This window comes from Podarcis pityusensis, assembly GCF_964106645.2.
Source record: "Podarcis pityusensis genome assembly, chromosome: 7".
In the NCBI taxonomy this organism is placed as follows: Eukaryota; Metazoa; Chordata; class Lepidosauria; order Squamata; family Lacertidae; genus Podarcis; species Podarcis pityusensis.
The window spans coordinates 58,649,952-58,667,276 of NC_138031.1; the positions used below are offsets into that span (position 1 = coordinate 58,649,952).

The window sequence follows — 17,325 nt, forward strand, 5'->3', positions numbered from 1 at the left end:
CTGGGAACTGCATACAATCATGGCATTGCAGATGTAGCCGCTTTGCTGGTGACTTTTAAAGTGACCTTAAAAATGCCTTCTATTGCGTTCAGCTAGCTTTTAAATTTTGTTAATTTTATGCTGTTATTAAATTTAGTTGCTCTAGCACAATTATTTCCAGTTGTGGGCTGTTTTAATTAACAGATATTTATACTTACCCCGAGAGACTTATGCTAAAGGACAGGATAAGCCTGAGAGTGCTAAAGTACTTGCTGAAAGCTCAGAAAGCATAAAGAGGACTGGGTGAGTTTTCCAGCGAGTGATGCTTCTGTAGCTAGTGAGGTTTTATTTGTCGTTTATCCCCAAGTCCTAGCATAGGTATGGGACGTGGGTGGCGCTGTGGTCTAAACCACTAGCCTAGGGCTTGCCGATCAGAAGGTCGGCGGTTCAAATCCCTGCAACAGAGTGAGCTCCCGTTGCTTGGTCCCTGCTCCTGCCAACCTAGCAGTTCAAAAGGACGTCAAAGTGCAACTAGATGAATAGGTACCACTCCGGCGGGAAGGTAAACGGCGTTTCCGTGCACTGCTCTGGTTTCACCAGAAGCAGCTTAGTCATGCTGGCCACATGACCCGGAAAAAACTGTCTGTGGACAAAGGTTGGCTCCCTCGGCCAGTAAAGCGAGATGAGTGCTGCAACCCCAGAGTTCTTCGTGACTGGACTTAACTGTCAGGGGTCCTTTACCTTTACCTAGCATAGCACATATATTTCAATGCATTTAAAACCTGTATATTGTGTGCAAAATTTCAGTTTTCATTGTAATAATTTTAATTCATTGGCCTCGGGGCATCACTAATCCTGCCTCTTCTGAATATTAAGAGTAAAAGTCTGACTTAAACAGTCAGCTGAACTCACAGGAGTAATGATGGCAGTAACTCCCACAGGCTGCTTAAGAACTAGAACTCTTCTGTCCTTTGCAGAAGACGGGATGATGTCACCATAAATGCGCCGAGCTTCTTCAGCAAACCATTCCAAGAAAGAAGCAGAATAAAGAATTTCACCCTGTGCTTCCTTCAGGGGTTTCCCCTGTGAATGATTCAGAAGGCAGACATTCACATGCAGAGAACTACAAAACGTCTCTCCCACAACAAAATGATTACAATGAAGGATTTGTGTGATCACGTTTGTTTTTCATTCTAAAGTGCGATTTTTAAATGTCTAAACTGCCTTCCAAGTGCTGGCACTTGCCTTTAAAGTCCTCCTCCATCTGATACAAACCTTAAGAGTCGAAGGCTTAGACAGTCTCTGCATATATGAAGGAGATGTTGTCTTAGAAATGTGGATTTAGACTCATATTTGCCAAGATAATGTACATCGTAGGATGCACGCAACCAAGAATTAGTGGGCAGAGTGCTTAATTCCTCCTACGTCTGCTAGTTCTCCTCTGCAAAAAAATCCTGTCCACTAGGCAATTTCCTTTTCAGCTGGGTTTGCCTACTGTTATTACCTGCCTGAAGGAAAACGTTAAGCACTGCTAAGCAGAAGATGGGAGGATGGATGGAGTCTTCCGGGGAGAAAGTACCTGGTGTGAAAGGGTAAAGTCCCCTCACCTGGTCTCCTTAGAAGTTTCCCTGTTGACCCCTGAACTATTTTTATGAGGGAAATATGAGGTTGGACCTCCATATTTCTCTTGTAGCATCTACTTTGTATTTCAGCCTTCCATGCTGTTTATGTTCAGTTACTTAGGCCTTCTTCCAAGAGCCTTCACTTCACAGTGTTAGAACAGCAGCAATAAACATGGTCTTCACAATTGAGTGCTCCGAGGCTATGGAATAACATCCATGTAGAGATTTGGAACTGCTCTCCTTCATCAACCTTCAATAAAGTACATAAAACCTAACTATTTTAGAAGATGTGAAGTTAGTTTCTGAGATGTTTAGAAGCAACACATCCATAATTTAAGATTACTAGATGGTTGTTTAAATGTCCTGTGGCCATTTTGACCTCAGGAAAAGCAGGTTAAAACATTTTAAAAGAAATAAACAAGCTTGCACCTGCAACCCTACACAAACTTTCTTAGAAGCAGATTCTTCGGAATCAGGTCTTCTGTGTTACTTTGGGGGGGGGAAGCTTCAAAAAGTCACACATGAAAGTTTCTGCATTTGTCGTGACCTACTGCAACATGGAATGATGTCTGAACTGCATCCACTGATTGCTTCACCTTCTAGGTGAGATTCTTGTAACTAGCTTCCTGAAATTCAGCCCCAAATCCCTGAGAAATATGTCCCCTCCCCTTCTTTTTATACTTACATTCTCTGCTGTTATGATCCTTGCAAGGTCATCTTTATTCTCTATCATCAAATCAAACCATTTACGAAGTAAAGCAGCTCTTTCCTGAAAAAGAAATAGTGTTTTAGCAGTATCACTGCCAAGTGCAAAAATTATTGTTACTCCAATATTACTTGCATGCTTTACAGCATTTAAATTTGCTTGTCTCCCAATAATCCTGCAAGTAGATTCAGGTTCAATTCTAACAGGACTACTAACAAAAGTTGATAAAATTAAATTTGGTGTGCTCTGGTCCATGGGGTCACAAAGAGTCAGACACGACTAAACAACAACAACATGCATCTCCACTCAAAGATGGAACTTAAGTATTATAATTAATACATGTATGATTTCCCCATGTTTCTTACGTATTGTACATAAAGTACCCCAGGGAATGTAGTTAATGGGGAAACAAATGAACAAATAAAGGATTTCCTTTACTCTGAAGGTGCAAGTTATTTTTTTATTATTTACTTCATTTATGAGTTGCTTCCCATGAGACATCCCCAGGGCATAATAATGTATATACAACAGTTGGTTATCTACCCCAGTAGAATTTTTTTTCAAATCTGCCCAAAAACAGGTATTTGGCGCTTAGAAAGGCAAAATAAAGCCTATATATTTAAGGCCACACTGCAAACCACATTTACTAGAGAAAAAGCTCTTCTGAATGCAGTGGAACTTACTATATGCATAGCCTTATACGACTTCAAGCAATATGTCTCTGGACCACTTATATTGCAAGAAAAACATACATGTGTACTGTGCCAATATGCTTGATATTTTATGGAAAGCTATCATTAGCTGTCAGTGATGCCCAGGTGGTTAGGGGGAAACACTCTGTACCAGGGGTGCCAACTTGAATAAAATATTGGGATGGGGACAGGTAAGCCCCACACCACCTAATCGATCACAAGACCTGGCACACACACACCTTTTGACCATCAACTTTGTACCTCAAATATTTCATTAGGTTTCTATGCTCTGTACTTAGGAGACACTCCTTTTTTAAAACAAACAAAACACTAAACTGATTAGTTGCTTGTCACCAGAAGGTCTACAAGCAACTTGCAGCAAATACATAATACCAAAAGGGAAGAAATTGATTGATCGCCTAACATAACACTTACGGGGGGGGGGGGACAACAACCCTCACCCTTCCTATCAGGGCTGGATTTAGGTTTGATGAGGCCCTAAGCTACTGAAGGTAATGGGGCCCTTTATATGTCCAGCTTCCTTTGTCAACAACAAACTGTCACTGTTTTTTTGTGTTAAATATATGCTGTATGATAATTTATGAACCTAATAGGTATCTAAAGTCACTTGCACATGCAGAATGTCGGCACCCTATATATAGAAATGAGCAAACCAGTGATATTTTAGGGAGCAGGCTAGCAGGCAGGGCCCATTACTTACATCATATTTGTTTTTCATCTTATATTTTGGAAATGTACATCCAGGGGTTTTTTCCCTTTAATTCTTTTGGGGGGCCCTAAGCTATAGCTTGCTTGGCTTTTACTGTACGTAAACCCGGCACTGCTTCATATAAATAATAACAAGCAGCATCGACCCATTCCTCTATCTGCTGCTTCTCCAGAGCAAACTCCGGTTGAGTTTAAACCCTGGGGGGAGGTCTCTTTGAAAGGAGGAGCATTCCCTTTCTCCAGAACTGGCAGACGCCTTCTGCATAACCCTGTCTCGGTGTCCCCACGGCGCGTCTCGAAGGGCGTGCGCGCGCGTTCCACGCCTATGTGGGGCTGACCATGACCTACAGCTGATGCCGGTGGGTGGCCACATGGCAAGGAAGGCCGGGCTCCTCTCTTTTAACAGCTGTGTACAATGCGCCGGCGGGCATCCATCCCTCTTGCGCACAGGCGCAGGAGGGAGCCTGGAGTGGGGCTCTTGCATGCTCGGCTCCCCCTGCCTTGGAAACTCTCCGCGCGTCCCGCAAACCGTCCCCCTTCCTCACCTTGGCAGACGCCCCGCTCCAAGCAGCGCCGGCCTCGTAGGCGGCCCTCACCGCGGCCTGCGCCTCCGCCGCCCCGCAGTCCGCCACCCGGCTCAGCTCCGCGCCGCTGGCCGGGTCCCGGACGGGGAAGGCGGCCGCCGCTTGCACCCAGCGGCCTCCCACGAAGCCTCCGGTGCGCACCAGGGAACTGGCCAGCGCCCCTGCGCCCGGGCCGGCGCTGCTGCTGCTGCCGAAGCGGACACCGCCGGGCGCCGCTAGCCAGAAGCGAGAGCGGCGGGGAGGAGGAGGGCGACCGAGCGGGGCTCGGAGGCCCAGCGACGCCCAGCGAGTCGCCATGGCCTCGGCGCCTGGGAAGGGGGCGGAGAGGGTGGAGCTGGGGGCGGGCGAGGGCGAAGGCCCCGCCGAGCGTGGAGCTCCTCGGCAGGCGGGTTTCCCGGGAGCGAAGTCCCTGAAGGCTGCAGCGCCACTCGCGCTTACTCGGGAGCAAAGCCTCGGTGGAACTTGCTTCCAAGCAGAGAACTGCACAGCGCTGCAACTCCGGGCAAATGCATTTGGGGCCGTGCTCATCCAAGGATTTAGTGGTCTTTAAGCATAGGAGCCAACTCCTAGCGACCAAGGTGCCTTCCCCCCTCTATTAAAATATTTGAATGGCATTGCCATTCGAATAGTGAGCATGTGCCGCGCATATATTGTTCAAGGTGGCACACCTGTCTTTAAGCCACTCTCCTGTGCTTGCTTGCTGGAGAGATTCGCCTTTAGCCCAAGCTTGCGTCGTCTGTTTCATTATCATGTCTCCGTGCGAGTGCTGCTGCTTTGGAGGATGCTCGGTGGCAGAGCATCCTCTTTGCACGCAGCAAGTCCTAGGATCAACCCTAGCCTCTCCAAGTAGGGCTGGGAAATAATGCCTTCTGCCTTGAACTGCAGAGCCATTGCCACCAGCCAGTGTAGGCAATAGCTAGGAGATGCCCTGGCCCAAACTGGAGAGTCACTGCCAATTAGTGTAAGCAGTGTTGAACCAGAGTTGAGAGTGCTTGAGAGCAGAGCTGTGTGTGTCTTGCAGCCCTTAAGCTAGCCTGCTCCCCTTAGGGAGAGTGGAGGATTGTTATGTACTGAGTTGTGGAAGCCAGATTCAGCTGCCCTCCCAGCTGGTTTCTGCCCAGGCATGGGAAGGCACTGCCTTGTCCTTTGCTTTGGGGCAGCCCTCAGTTTGGGTCTCTTAATCTGGGGCTGGCCAACAGCTGTATCATATCTGTTCCCCCAAATTTGTGATCTGACCATTAAAAAACATTTTGCCCTGCCTCCTCACAGATAATAATGTGGTTGCCAGTGTAATCATGGTGGGTTTCCCAGTTGATGGAATGGGTGAGGTCAAACACAGCTGTGGCAGTGCATACAGCAGCCTTTGCCAACCAGGTGCCCTCCAGATGTTTCAGACTACATCTCCCATCAGCCCCAGCATCATATGGGACAGGCTAGCTCAGCGGTCAGCAAACTTTTTCAGCAGGGGGCCGGTCCACTGTCCCTCAGACCTTGTCGGGGGCCGGACTATATTTTTTTGGGGGAAAGAACGAATTCCTATGCCCCACAAATAACCCAGAGGCATTTTAAATAAAGGGACACATTCTACTCATGTAAAAACATGCTGGTTCCCAGACTGTCCGCGGGCTGGATTTAGAAGACGATTGGGCCAGATCCGGCCCCCAGGCCTTAGTTTGCCTACCCATGGACTAGCTCCATCAGGCCTCCTCTCCCCTCAGCTGTCATCAGAGGCAGCTGTTCCAGGAGTGGGAGAATTTCCCCCTAGTACAGGAGCTAATGGGCGACACACAAAAAAATGACTGTATGAGTACAGTCTTTGGTCCTGGTACTTTGGCATTTGCTCCCATATAATGTGTGAATCAGCAGCAACACTTGTGAATGTAGTAAAACTCTCCCCAGGGGGTTAACTTCTACTAAATGTTCTTATTCTTTAGATAGAATTGATAAGTATTGCAAACCTCTCATGAACTATTAATGCATTATGGACATTAACAGAACGAGACACAACCATCAGTATTTTAGGTTGTTGTTTTTCAGTGAAATACATTATTTTTACTGATATCACCTGCATTAGCAGAGAACGGTTTAATGAACAATGGTGCGTTGAGAGAGAAGGAAGGAAGGAAGGAAGGATGGACGCAGTTGCCAAACATCATACAATAATACCCTTTCTCTGTTCTAGGCATCATTTCACAGATATCAATAGAAAAGAGACATCGTATTAAGTTTCGTTGGGACCGATTCTTGTCTCAGATCCGTTGGCTGATACAGGGGAAACTGGCAACACATTTCCAAATCATGTGAGGGCTTTAGTTTATGTGCCAGTCACATATTTGATTACGAAATGCACTGTAGCCCATATTTCAGAGGTCACAGTCCTCCTATTGAAAGCATCTTGAAAACCATGGTTTATAGTCCAGAATATCCACAACATGGAAGCTTTCAAGATCTGGTCTGTTCTAGCAGTACTTTGCAGTTTTTGCCGTAAAGGTACACCATGCGGCTTGTCAACACATATTGAAATAGGTAAGATTTGATAATAAAGGCACGAGTGTTGTGAAGCATCATAACAGATAATTTCTGTAATCTGACCATTATAGTTACCAGGTAAGTGTTATTTAAGGGGGGGGGGGATATGCAGCAATTGTTGAATAAAATACTGCAATTACCATGTTATTTTAAACTGCTAGCAAGGCTAGGGCTGCATGTATCTAGAGAAGGTGAAATGATACCAGCATAATGCAAGCTTGGCATAGTTTATTAATAGAAAACAGCATATATGTGTGCTATCTTCAATCATATTAAAAAATCTGAGTATCTTAGCCTTCAGGACTAATTTTTATATGCAGAAATTAGATGCTAAATGTTTTCTGAGCTTTCAAGCCTTTAAAAAAATATATGCTTACCTTATAATTTATCTGCCCGATATTTGAGAAATCAAGGGGAGAGGGTAGCTTAAGAATTAGAAATATATTTCATTGTGGAATTTGTGTCTTAAATGCGGAGGCTTCAGTTGCAATTCATTTTGTAATGAATTTTCAGCTACAAAGTTTATGGCTAGGAGGCAATTCAGGCATTTAACTTCTTTTATTCATGCTTTTGTTCTAGTCTTTTGCACAAGGCATCTTAAAACAATACATTGTTAATACAACAAGTGAAATTAGGATTAAGCAATATGGTCAAATTGAAAGACTGCTTGAATGGGTAGGATAACCATGATAAAAATAAACACACTACCAGGATCACGTTTATTTACAAATTTGCCATTACCTGTTTCTTCATAAATTTTGTCATGGCAAAATAATAGATTGTGTGTGGGTAAGTAAGTTAAGGATATCTCCTGATATTATTTGAGAACCAGTAGGTGAAGGCAGTGGCGTAGTGTGGGGGGTGCAGGGGGGGGCCGGCCGCACCGGGCGCAACATCTGGGGGGGCGCGCTCGCACTCGCAGCTCTCTGCCCCCTGCTAAAATCCACGGGTTAGGGGGCGCAAATTACTTGCCTTGCCCCGGGTGCTGACAACCCACGCTACGCCACTGGGTGAAGGTTGTTTGACATTTCCTGATATTAAGAAATACTATCATGCAGCAAAATCTGGACACTGTAGGGAATTGCATATTTCCCAGAGGAGGGTAAGTGATCTCCAGTTAAGTACTTCAGACCCCCTGTTTTTCAATTGTTTTTCAATCAGGAAGCTAATGTGATGTTATTTTTCTAGCTCACAGAGCTCTGGAATTTTTCAGCAGCCCAGAAGGAAATGTTAACTATCGCAAGGTAGGAAGCTTATGAGTCTAACATTGAAAAGCATTTTAATAAATATTTCCTCTTTCTGCTACCTTCTCTACCTACCCCAGCACTGAGCCTCCTTCCATGCCTTTTCTTTTTGTAACTTTTACAAAAATTGTCCAGACCATAGGCTAGGGGTTAGCCACCCCATTGTAAAAGAATTGACATTTGTTCATCCTTACCAAACTATGTAAAACCTTGTTATATTTACCTTTAATATTTTTATGAGTATTTAAGAGACAGTATTTGAGTGATTTTAACATTACCTAGATGTGAGTATTAAGTACTATACTGTTTTAGTACTTGAAATATTGGTAATATGCAACTAGTAATATTCTCTCTCCCCCCTCTCTTCCCCCTCCCCTTTTCTCTCTTACTTTTATTTCTGTTTCTTCACCATTCTCTTGTCCAGTTGATACTAACCCACCAAGATGCCTATCAGGCTGGAAGCCTGTATCCTGATGCCTTTTATTCTGGTATCTGCAGGAATGGTAATAAATGGTTGGAGAAATTAGGTTTTTTTCCCCTTGCCCCCCAAAACCATACTACTGACAAGTAGCCTGATTAATTTACTAGTTGGCTGGCTAGGGGTCCATATACAGTGGCCTCCTGCTGCTGCTGTGCCGCTGGAGCATGATTTCTGTTCTCATCCTGAAGCAAAGTTCTTAACCTGAAGCACTATTTCTGGGTTAGCTGAGTCTGTAACCTGAAGCGTATGTAACCTGAAGTGTATGTAACCCGAGGTACCACTATGTAACTATGCCAGTGGAGAGTCCGAAGAGAAGAAACCACTATTCAAACAACGAATGCCAAGGAACACTGCAGGAGGAATTAGGAGAATAATTATAGTTGCAGGCCAACAACTTCTGGGGACCCAAGGTTAAAGAAGCCTACTTTAAAAGGTGCAGGCAGAGGAGATCAGTCAAGGCATTTGATCATTTAAACCGGCAATCTCTTTTTACAATTCCACGTTCCTTTGGTATGAGTGCATCTTGGGTTGATACGTTTTATAATTTATACTATGTGTTACTGGCCCAACTTTTTGTGAATGGGGAAAATATTTTGGAGAAGAATTAGAGGAACAACTCTGGCAACCAATTTGGAATAAACTACTATTTGGATGCATCTCAATTAGAACCCCAAGAAAATTCTTTAAATGTAGCACATCGCTGGTATATGTACCCAGCCCGACTGTATAGAATTAAGCACAACACACTCAACCTTTGCTAGTGGAAATGCAATGAAGTACTGGCTCTCCAATCCACATGGGGTGGTTTTACTGAAAAATTATTCCTTTTTGGGAAAAAGTTTTTTCAAACAATCAAATGATGGGACAATTGCTGCAACCAGAAAACCAGACCCCAAATTAGCCCTACTGCCATGTTTTATTCCTCGGATTAAGATCATAACCAATAAAGACCTCATCCTTCATTTATTAACTGCAGCTAGATTAGTGATTGTGGAAAATGGGAAAACTTTAATTGCAAATCTTTTTGAAGCCCGGATTTCGCAAGTATGGGACATTATGCTTTTGGACAAATTAACCGTTTCACAAAAGGAATATCAGTTGAGGGAGCTCACACCTTCTAAATGACATGGTATGCTTTTATTGACTTTGTTAAGACAATTGAAATTGGTTTTCACCCTCCATCGACTCATGGAACCTTATGGAGAGACATGTTCATTTGATTGGCTTTCTTGGAGCGTCTAAAACTGCAACCCTCCAATGCTATTTTTCTTTCTTTTCTGTATAGCTACTAATCTCTGTTTTACTTGTATGGGTATGTTTTGTTACTTGAAATTAAAAATCAGTTAAAAAATTATCATGAAATAATGTTGTTCTTGTCTGGTGTTTCAGGGCTGTTCCGTCAAGTATCTGAAGACACTCACTGGGCACCTTTTCTCAGTACCAGTGTCCATTACATCAGAAAGAACTATCCTCAGCCCTGGGGAGAGGTAATAAATCCCCCATAAATTGCGCAGGCCGAAGGCCCTGGTATCATTCTTTTCATAAATCTTATTGTTCTTTCCCTTTCTCATTTGTACCAAAAGCATTTGAAAGAGAAAATGTCAAATTAAATTTGACGTTTCATAACGACTAGCTGTAAAAATGGCAGCGTGCATGCCCACTGAAGATGCTATATAAATAAATAACATACCACATAGATTTCTCCCTTGTGTTGGTGAAAGCATAGGCAAGGTTTCATCAGCAAACATGTCAACTAAATGTCTCCAAATACCTTTTGAGAGTTTGGTTTCAATGCACTTAATGCAGAATTGCTTGTTTTTGTTTCTGTTGTTTAGGCCACAGAGAAACTGGTGGCTTTCCTCTTTGGCATCGCTTCTCATATGGTGGCAGATGTGAGCTGGCATAGCTTGGGGATTGAACAAGGATTTTTACATGCCATGGCAGCTGTAAGTGGTGCCTTATTTTATTATTAGGCTCGGGTCATTTTTTCCTTGTGACTGAAGCATGCAACAAGCATATTTTATCATTTGGTTTTGTTGTTCCCCTTAAGTGACAATCGCATAATATCTGGGGTGGGAGGGAGAAGGAAGGAAGGAAAGATCCTTACTGCTGTTCATCTTTAAAAAAATTAATTGGTTGGATGTTCTCTGTAGTACAAGAGAACAGGGAGAGCACAAACTCTTAAGATTCTGATGAGTAAGGATGGTTGTTGAGTAGTAGCCATTATGGTTTGGTAGACATGAAAGAAACACCTTGGCAGTTTTGGAGGTAGCCAGAGAAGGAGACAAAAGTCTTGAGTTTTTGCAACTGATTGGCTAGGAAATCCTGCTGGAGGAATCCTGTATGTGGAACTTTATGCAAAGGCGAGGGTGAAAAAGAAGCTTCAGGGGCCTGGGTCATCTCCTATGTTGCTTTGTATCAAAGAGGAGAAATGAGAAATTTTGATTCTGTTCATGTTCCTGTTTCTTTGATGTAAATAACTTGTTTCTATTTTTCCTAGATTGATTTTTATGGCTCATATTCAGATGCTCACGCTGCTGGTGATTTTGGTAATTTATTTCCTTATGGATCCTGGAATGTTCTCCCTAGATTTCCATTAAATTCCTGAAAGTTCTTACAGAAAAAACTGATATCACTAAGGTTTCAATGACTTTATCCCTGAAATAAGTGATTTGTTTAACCATGGCACTTGTTTCTTTCTGTATAGCTTGCTCAGTTTCACATGGGGCATTTCAGCTGGCTGAGATGCTTGACTTAAGGCCCTTAAGCAGACAGTGAGAAACTTGCTCAGGTTCTGAGCATAAGGGAGAGGACAAATCCAAAAGTATGTGGCAGACAGGAAGAAATGCCCTTAATGGAACTGAGCAAGCTAGAAAGAAACTAGTTGGGCCTGTGGAGGTGTTCCAGATTTTGTTCAAATTTAAAAGGCAGGCAAAATTCTTTGTATGGTTTTTGCTTCAGTAAGTTGATGTCTTGCTCTCTTTTCGCCCTCTAATTTTAGGAGGAGACGTGCTGAGCCAGTTTGAGCTTGATTTTAGTTATTTGGAACCAAGCTGGTAAGTGTGCTATTTTCAAAACAGAGAGAGTGAGAGTGAGAGAGAGTGTGCAGGGAGCAGAGGGTTCAGAAGCAGAGACAGTGGCGAAAGATCCATGGTTTAACCACCACCACCAATGTGGTGTTGAGGAACCAATGTTACAACATTATAACCAATGTTAAACATTATAAGCACTGCAACCAATGTTATAACATTATCCTTGCATCAGGGAGCAGGTGGCACTGTGGTCTAAACCACTGAGCAAGCCTCTTGGGCTTACCAACTGGAAGGTCGGCAATTCGAATCCATGTGAGGGGGTGAGCTCCTCCCATTGCTCTGTCCCAGCTTCTGCCAAGCTAGCAGTTCGAAAGCACACCAGTGCAAGTAGATAAATAGGTATTGCTGTGGTGGGAAGGTAAACGGCGTTTCCGTGCGCTCTGGCTTCCGTCATGGTGTCCCAGTGCACCAGAAGCAGTTTAGTCATGCTGGCCACATGACCTGGAAAGCTGTCTGTGGACCAATGCTGCTCCCTCAACCTGAAAGCGAGATGAGCGCCACACCCCATAGTCGTCTTTTACTGGACTTAACTGTCCAGAGGTCCTTTACCTTTACTTGCATCAGGGACTCTGGGGTTGAAATTATCTTGTCTAGTTTGTTCACACCTGTTGTTGCCTGTGGCTTCACCCGCTGGGGAGGGGGGCGCTGCGGATGGGTCCACAATTTTAGTTGAGGACTTGATTTATGCCAATGAACTTTGTTGGTTTAAATAAGAAACTCCGCTGTTCAATATATTTAGGTATGTGCCAGTCAAAGATTTACTGTCAATCTACCAGGAACTTTATGGGCTGAAAGTAATAACTGAAGACACGATTATTGACTGCACGTATCTGCAGTTTCTTGAAGTGTAAGTCAAGCTAAATGTTTCCATTTTTATTCCTACAGCAGTGCAGGTTTTATCATTTTATTATATGTTTGATCCCTTTTTTTAATGAAGAACATACTAAAAATCCTCTCAGTATAGTAATTGAATGAGAAAATAAATAATTTTGGGAAAGCAAAACTCAGTGTGGAGGACACTGGGCCGAAACAGAGGAAGTTTGTTGTTGATGGGTTAGACATGCAAATAAGGATAGAGCAAGTGCTGTTAAATGATGAGAATTGGAGAAGAAAAGGTGCGAAAGAAGAAAGTTTAAAGTTGTGATGCATGTTTTATTTTTTGTGGAAGGGATCTCCCATAAGTGGATGGGCCAGAGTAGATAGAAGGACAATTGGTTGGTTTTTTAAAAAATTGTGCTTTGGTGCTAAAGGAAAGATTGGAAGGGACTGACATATTGAAATGGGAAACAGATAAATATTAAGGAGGAGATGTCTCAATATATACATTTTAAAGGAAATCATGGTGTGGAGTTGAAGGAGATGCCGGAGGGATGTGGACATATTTTAACATTTGCTGATGGGCCAGCAATTGTTGCCCTTATTCTAAACATTTCTTTGCACTGCAGACTCATATCAGGCTGTGTGTTTAATAAATATAGTTTGGGTCAGTTCATTATTTCAGCTGAATAACAAATCTGGAATAACCAATTTGTTAATGATTTTACTGAAATAAATGCGTTTAGCTGACAGATGCCCTTGTTATCTTTCTACATAGTGAATACTGCTTCCACATTGTAGTGGCCCACAAAGTCTGTGTTTGGCGTAATCATAAACTATTATTTAGCATTATGGGAATGAGCTGCAGGGAACCTTTCCTTCCTCAGTGTGCCCATGAAGAGAAAAATCAGAAGTTTCCATTTTCAAGTTTGATTAACTCAAGTGTTTTGTTATGTCAGAACTCATGCAAACAGGTTAATCTTAAAAATGGTTTACTGAAACAAGCCATCTTCGAACGTTAGGTAGTTAAACTTAATCACAGTTTAGGGGTTGGACGTAATGCTAAACTGAAGTTAATCAAAAAAGGAAATTAACTTTTGATCACCTTGGAGGTTAGAGGGAAGTTTGTAAGCCTGTGACTCGCTTTGACTTGCTGCTGTAATGATAAACCGTAGTTTGTTGCAGCTAAATACTTTTATATGCAGTGCTTTTTTCTAAAAAATAATGTTTAGGAGTACTTTCATTTTCCTACTCATATTGAAATACTGCCCCTCAATGAGGCCAAACTTAGATTCACAAAATGTTTAGGGGTATGCGTCGCCCTGCGTCCCCCCCAGAGAAAAGCACTGTTTATATGGATTGCTTTAATTATTCCCTCCCCATTAACAGTGGAGCTATTAAGCAGTGATTTTAATAATCAGCTAAGAACTGAATATGTTATGTCTGTATTTAAACTGTCAGCTATCTTTATATAGAGGTACTCAAGGCAATATAAAAAACAACAACAGCAAAGTAAGCACATAGGTGTATATAAAGTGTTTTGTGCACTGAAAAGTTCTACACGGATGGTAAATAGAGAATACTGTACTTTCTCCTGCAGGTTTGGCGAAATGATCACTGTCGCCAAGGTAATGTATTTTTGTTGAAAAAAGCTTTCTTGAATGCTACTCTTGAAATTCTCATCTATCTAATTAATTTGCATTTCCATTTTCATAGCTTTACCCCATCTATGCCAGGAAGTCCCCATTTTTGGTGAACAGATTCCATGAATATTTTCTCGGTGGTGTGGATGATATGGCATTCTCATCAAATAACATTTTTGAGCTAACAAGTCAAATGTTAGAGAATGGAACAAGGTGAGGTGCTGGTTTAACCTCTCTAGACCAGGGTATACTACTCTAAACCAATAATAAAATTTTGCAGATATTTTCATCTAGAAACAGTGGTTCAGATAAGTTGTGAATTGAGCTGTGGACGCTATAATAATTCACATGTAATAGCCACCCAGTAGCCTTCTAACATTTCATATGAAGTGCTGATTATGTTTGCAATTATAGAAAACAAGTTTAAGGACATCTGCTTAATTCTGAGAGAGGAATAGTTGTGTGGTTTAATTAATACAATACAATGCAAATCTTTATTACGGGCATAAACCAGCATAAAAGGGTCATTTAAAATCTGAAAAGAAGAGTTTGGATTTGATATCCCGCCTTTCACTCCCCTTCAGGAGTCTCAAAGCGGCTAACATTCTCCTTTCCCTTCCTCCCCCACAACAAACACTCTGTGAGGTGAGTGGGGCTGAGAGACTTCAAAGAAGTGTGACTGGCCCAAGGTCACCCAGCAGCTGCATGTGGAGGAGCGGAGACGCGAACCCAGTTCCCCAGATTACGAGACTACCGCTCTTAACCACTACACCACACTGAAAAGTGTTTTGGAAAGCTAAAAGGTGTTAAAACAGAATGTGAATATGAAAGTCTATAAGAAATTAAAAGAAGCTAAAAGAAGGGATAGGATCATTGGGCGGGTGTGTAAGAGCATAAAAGGTTGATATATAAAAGACTTTAACTATTAATTTACAGAGCGCTCTGATACGTTCATTAAATCTAGTTTGTGGCACAGGTCATCCTCCGACAAATTTTGAGCGCTGCTGTGCAGAATCTAGCAACATTCTACGTTGTAGCAGGATTGGTATCTGAGAGCAGCAGGGAGGTATAGAATTGCCCTGTGTGCCCCGGGTACTTATGAAGTAGTAGTCAGTATTTAAAATTATGCATTTAGTATAATTATTTGAAAATTTCTTCTTTAGTGGCTGCTTTATTCCTGAGAATCCTTTGTATATACGCTGTAAAGATGAACAAACAAATGCTGTCATGTAAGTAAAGACATAACGTATGTCTGCCTAGTTTGATCGGTTGTCTGAACAATATTTGTCTTTTTCATGTTCATTCCATTAAACAAAATTCAGGTCATCTACATCCTATGTCTCTGTTGCAATCTAGATCAGAAAAAACCCATATTCTTGCATTTCCTATAGGAGATCTCCAGAGAAATCTCCAGAGCAGATTTGGGGGGGTGTAGGAGAGGAAGTGGGAAGGGCAAGATGGAACAGCCCCACTGCATTAGTGAAGCCATACTGTAGAACTTTGGACCTTGCCCGCTGATACATTCTCAGTCATCATCAGCAAACTTTCAGATACTTTAAGCTTTTCATTTATGATTTTCCTTTGATGACTACTATATAGTTGGAAGAAACCTCCAAAGGTAGCTGGTTCAACTCACTACTGATGCAGGAAATCCACTGTTATAGCATCCCTGGTTGGGGTCCACCCATTTGGCTGGCTGTCCTGAAAATATTGTTAGAATAACTTAATTTAAAACAGAAGTTTACCTCTGGGCTTGTAGAAGATTGTTCTTATGGAACAAATGGAAATGGTTTGTTAGTTTTTTAGTAAAAAGCTAGCATATACTTGTCAGCACAAAACGGAGAGTTTGTGTTGCCAAAATTACAACCATAAATACATCAGAGACCACAATGGGCTAAGTTTTGAGTGAAATACTAAATTGGATCATTCAAATGTTTAATAAAATTTTTAAAATACTTAAAGCACAGAACTATTGAGTATTGTCAGAAAATGTCCATAAAAAACCTTTGTGTACATTTTGTGTTTTAAACATTGGACTTTTCCAGTTTTGTACTTAACTAAAACACTTATGACATTGTAATCTCTTGTAAAGGGCTATCAGTGACATTTATTCCATTTTTATGTTCCCATAAGCAAATGTCTAATTGATATTGCCTAATTTCAGCAGAATCAAACAGTCCAAAACTGAGCACTACAGACAAACGACTTCTTCAATGGCCAAATCAGTTGAAAAAAATATCAGCTACACAGAGCGAGGAGTTTATTTTGAAGTGCCACCTTGGACAGCAGTAAGTCTTTCTGGCATTTAGATATTAATGGTAAGGGATAGAAATATATATGGAGATACATTGGACACCCAGTGCCTTGTTTGTTGGCAAGTTGCTTTCTACGTATTCTTTGCCACCCCATCCAGCCAAAAACCTATATATTATGTTCAGGTAATACGAAGTAGTTTTTTGTTCTGTGCATTTCATGTAAAGCGCTCAGTGTGAAGCTACCATATGTGAGATATTTCTGTTCACTGTAGCTTATGGGAAACTCTGTAGGTGCCTGTCATGTGATTCCAAGTAAACCTTCAAGTCAAAATGTATAGTAGAATATGTAAACTGGCCTCAGCCAAGAGGTTGTAACAATGGCTCAATATTTTAGCAGCACTGCGCTAGAGTTTAATTAACCTACTGGACAACAGACGATCTCCTTTCTTTCAAGAGGTCATGAGATACAGCTAGAGTAGGGTCTGATAACATAGGACATATATACAGTACTTTTTTCCTGGGGGGGACGCATACCACTGAACATTTTGTGACTCTAAGTGTGTTCTCATTGAGGGGCAGTATTTCAATATGAGTAGGAAAATGAGAGTACCCCTAAACATTTTTTTTAGAAAAAAGCACTGTGTGTGTAGTAGTAGTAGTAGTACATATAATAAAAAAACAGCTTTCTAATGAAATTGACAGTAGCTGTGTAGTGATGTGCCAAAATCTAGCCTCCATTTTTTAAAAAAAGTTTGCTTCCTCTGAGAAAGAGGCTTCCATTTGTCTGCCTCATTCTCAGGATGATTACAAATGTCCTTGGCCACTTCAGCGGTGAGGTAAGCGTAACAATAAAACCCTGCACCCCCATGTGACAATTCACCAAAATGTTCTCTCCTTTTTATAATCTTTGAGTGCAATTTCTTTTTCATTCATTGACCAGACAGTGATGAAGC

At 42.0% G+C, this 17,325-nt stretch overlaps 3 protein-coding genes across 5 annotated transcripts in view; 1 reads left to right on the forward strand and 2 right to left on the reverse strand.

Moving 5' to 3' along the window:
• Positions 1–4,839, reverse strand: part of ALDH5A1 (aldehyde dehydrogenase 5 family member A1) — a 17,417-nt gene extending 12,578 nt beyond the window's left edge. The window contains exons 1-3 of the mRNA XM_081014202.1: positions 4,274–4,839; positions 2,287–2,370; positions 892–1,062 (exon numbers count right to left, since the gene is read on the reverse strand). Coding sequence (XP_080870328.1) covers positions 892–1,062; positions 2,287–2,370; positions 4,274–4,609 — 591 coding nt within the window. The 5' untranslated portion in view covers positions 4,610–4,839. The remainder of the gene's footprint in view (positions 1–891; positions 1,063–2,286; positions 2,371–4,273) is intronic.
• Positions 3,846–17,325, forward strand: part of GPLD1 (glycosylphosphatidylinositol specific phospholipase D1) — a 25,949-nt gene continuing 12,469 nt past the window's right edge. The window contains exons 1-13 of one of the 3 annotated variants that reach the window (XM_081014169.1): positions 3,846–4,087; positions 6,495–6,838; positions 8,030–8,085; positions 8,510–8,588; positions 9,956–10,053; positions 10,402–10,512; positions 11,067–11,115; positions 11,568–11,622; positions 12,398–12,505; positions 14,075–14,102; positions 14,191–14,330; positions 15,281–15,346; positions 16,282–16,405. In XM_081014169.1, the coding sequence (XP_080870295.1) occupies positions 6,745–6,838; positions 8,030–8,085; positions 8,510–8,588; positions 9,956–10,053; positions 10,402–10,512; positions 11,067–11,115; positions 11,568–11,622; positions 12,398–12,505; positions 14,075–14,102; positions 14,191–14,330; positions 15,281–15,346; positions 16,282–16,405 (1,008 nt within the window). In that variant the 5' untranslated portion in view covers positions 3,846–4,087; positions 6,495–6,744. The remainder of the gene's footprint in view (positions 4,088–6,494; positions 6,839–8,029; positions 8,086–8,509; positions 8,589–9,955; positions 10,054–10,401; positions 10,513–11,066; positions 11,116–11,567; positions 11,623–12,397; positions 12,506–14,074; positions 14,103–14,190; positions 14,331–15,280; positions 15,347–16,281; positions 16,406–17,325) is intronic. The other 2 variants (XM_081014167.1, XM_081014168.1) reach the window with 2 other exon arrangements.
• The window catches only part of NRSN1 (neurensin 1), a 133,320-nt gene continuing 123,766 nt past the window's right edge, over positions 7,772–17,325 (reverse strand). The window contains exon 4 of the transcript XR_013988785.1: positions 7,772–7,847. The gene's annotated coding sequence lies outside the window, so the exon portion shown is untranslated. The remainder of the gene's footprint in view (positions 7,848–17,325) is intronic.